This window comes from Malurus melanocephalus, unplaced genomic scaffold (assembly GCF_030028575.1).
Source record: "Malurus melanocephalus ecotype Western Australia unplaced genomic scaffold, MMel_1.1 scaffold_1402, whole genome shotgun sequence".
Taxonomy (NCBI): Eukaryota; Metazoa; Chordata; class Aves; order Passeriformes; family Maluridae; genus Malurus; species Malurus melanocephalus.
The window spans coordinates 18,389-21,063 of NW_026624634.1; the positions used below are offsets into that span (position 1 = coordinate 18,389).

A 2,675-nucleotide genomic window follows, 5' to 3' on the forward strand; every position below is an offset into this window, starting at 1 on the left:
AATACACCTGGGAGCAAATCGAGCACCTGCAGAGACGACTGGCTGCTACTAAACAGGTAAATTACTCATAGGATACTCATGGGTTACTCATAGGATACTCATGGGTTACTCATGGGTGTAAAAACACACCTGGGATACACCTGGGAGCAAATCGAGCACCTGCAGAGACGACTGGCGGCTACCAAACAGGTGAGTAAATTACTACAGGTTTACTCATGGGTTACTCATGGGTGTAAAAACACACCTGGGATGCTCTGGGATCGATAAAACACACCTGGGATACACCTGGGAGCAAATCGAGCACCTGCAGAGGAGACTGGCGGCCACCAAACAAGTGAGTAAATTACTCATAGGATACTCACAGGTTACTCATGGGTTACTCATAGGAGGATAAATTACACCTGGGATACACCTGAGTGTGTAAAAATTCACCTGGGAGCAAATCGAGCACCTGCAGAGACGATTGGCTGCTACTAAACAGGTAAATTACTCATAGGATACTCACAGGATACTCATGGGTTACTCATGGGTGTAAAAACACACCTGGGATACACCTGGGAGCAAATCGAGCACCTGCAGAGACAATTGGCTGCTACTAAACAGGTGAGTGAATTACTCATAGGATACTCACAGGTTACTCATGGGTTACTCATGGGTGTAAAAACACACCTGGGATACTCCAGAGTGTGTAAAAATACACCTGGGAGCAAATCGAGCACCTGCAGAGGAGACTGGTGGCTACAAAACAGGTGAGGAAATTACTCATAGGTTACTCATGGGTTACTCATAGGATACTCATGGGTGTAAAAACACACCTGGGATACACCTGGGTGGATAAAATACACCTGGGATACACCTGAGTGTGTAAAAATACACCTGGGAGCAAATCGAGCACCTGCAGAGGAGACTGGCGGCCACAAAACAGGTGAGAGATACTCCGAGTTTACACCTCCGATACACTTAGGAGTATAAATTACACCTGGGTTACACCTGGGTGTAAAAACACACCTGGGATACACCCAACCATCTTAACGGCGGCCATGTTGCCCTACCCCTGACACCTTAACGGCGGCCATCTTGTCCCCATGGATGATTCCATTCTCTTTTTGGCGGCCATCTTGCCCGTCCCTTAACGGCGGCCATCTTGTCCCATCCCCCACCCCATCCATCCCATAATGGCGGCCATCTTGTCCCCATGGATGATTCCATTCTCTTTTTGGCGGCCATCTTGCCCGTCCCTTAATGGCAGCCATCTTGTCCATCCCTTAACAGCGGCCATCTTGCCCTGCCCTTTGCCCCACCCCCATAACAGCGGCCATCTTGCCACTCCCCTGATGGCGGCCATCTTGTCCCCATGGATGATCCAATTCTCTTAACAGCGGCCATCTTGTACATCCCATAACGTCAGCCATCTTGTCACTGTCCTGATGGCCGCCATCTTGTCCCCATGAATTATTCCATTCCCTAATGGCAGCCATCTTGTCCCCATGGATGATTTCATTCTCTGATGGCGTCCATCTTGTCCATCCCATAACGGCGGCCATCTTGCCCATCCCATAATGTCAGCCATCTTGTTTTCCTTTGCCCAGGAGGAGGAGGCGCTGCTGTCGGAGATGGACGTGACGGGGCAGCGCTAATGGCGGCCATCTTGTCCCCATGGATGATCCAATTCTCTTAACAGCGGCCATCTTGCCACTCCCTTGACAGCGGCCATCTTGTCCCTATGGATGATTCCATTCTCTTTATGGCAGCCATCTTGCCCATCCCATAACGGCAGCCATATTGCTCTGCCCTTTGCCCCACCCCCTTTATGGCGGCCATCTTGCTTCTCCCCTGATGGCGGCCATCTTGTCGCCATGGATGATTCCATTCTCAACAGCGGCCATCTTGCCCTACCCCCAACCCCTTAATGGCAGCCATCTTGTCCATCCCTTAACGGCGGCCATCTTGTCATTCTCCTGATAGCGGCCATCTTGTCCCTATGAATGATTCCATTCTCTTAATGGCAGCCATCTTGCCACTCCCCTGATGGCGGCCATCTTGTCCCTATGGATGATTCCATTCCCTTATGGCGGCCATCTTGTCCATCCCATAACAGCAGCCATCTTGTCCCTATGGATGATTTCATTTTCTGACAGCGGCCATCTTGCTCATCCCATAATGGCGGCCATCTTGTCACTGTCCTGATGGCGGCCCTCTTGTCCCCATGGATGATCCCATTCTCTTCATGGCGGCCATCTTGCCCATCCCATAATGTCGGCCATCTTGCCCATCCCATAATGTCGGCCATCTTGTTTTTCCCTGTGCCCAGGAGGAGGAGGCGCTGCTGTCGGAGATGGACGTGACGGGGCAGCGTTAACGGCGGCCATCTTGCCCCTCCCCAAACCCCACTCCCATAATGGCGGCCATCTTGCTCATCTCATAATGGCAGCCATCTTGTCCCCATGGATGATTCCATTCCCTTCATGGCAGCCATCTTGTCTTTCCTCTAACGGCGGCCATCTTGCCCTGCCTTTTGTCCCACCCCCTTCTGTCGGCCATCTTGCCACTCCCTTGATGGCGGCCATCTTTTCCCCATGAATGATCCCATTCCCTGATGTCAGCCATCTTGCCTGATCTCCAACCCCCATAACGGCGGCCATCTTGCCCCTCCCATAACGGCGGCCATCTTGTCC

At 51.9% G+C, this 2,675-nt stretch overlaps 1 protein-coding gene across 2 annotated transcripts in view; it reads left to right on the forward strand.

The window, feature by feature from the left end:
* LOC130586929 (E3 ubiquitin-protein ligase BRE1B-like) overlaps positions 1-1,652 on the forward strand; it is a 3,915-nt gene extending 2,263 nt beyond the window's left edge. The window contains exons 1-2 of one of the 2 annotated variants that reach the window (XR_008966732.1): positions 406-481; positions 1,590-1,633. Coding sequence is in view for 1 of the 2 variants with exons in the window: in XM_057387863.1 (XP_057243846.1) it covers positions 1,590-1,637 (48 nt within the window). In the remaining variant the exon portion in view is untranslated. Of the gene's footprint in view, positions 1-405; positions 482-1,589 lie in introns of those variants that run through there. The other variant, XM_057387863.1, reaches the window with a different exon arrangement.
* The last annotated feature ends 1,023 nt before the right edge of the window (positions 1,653-2,675 follow it).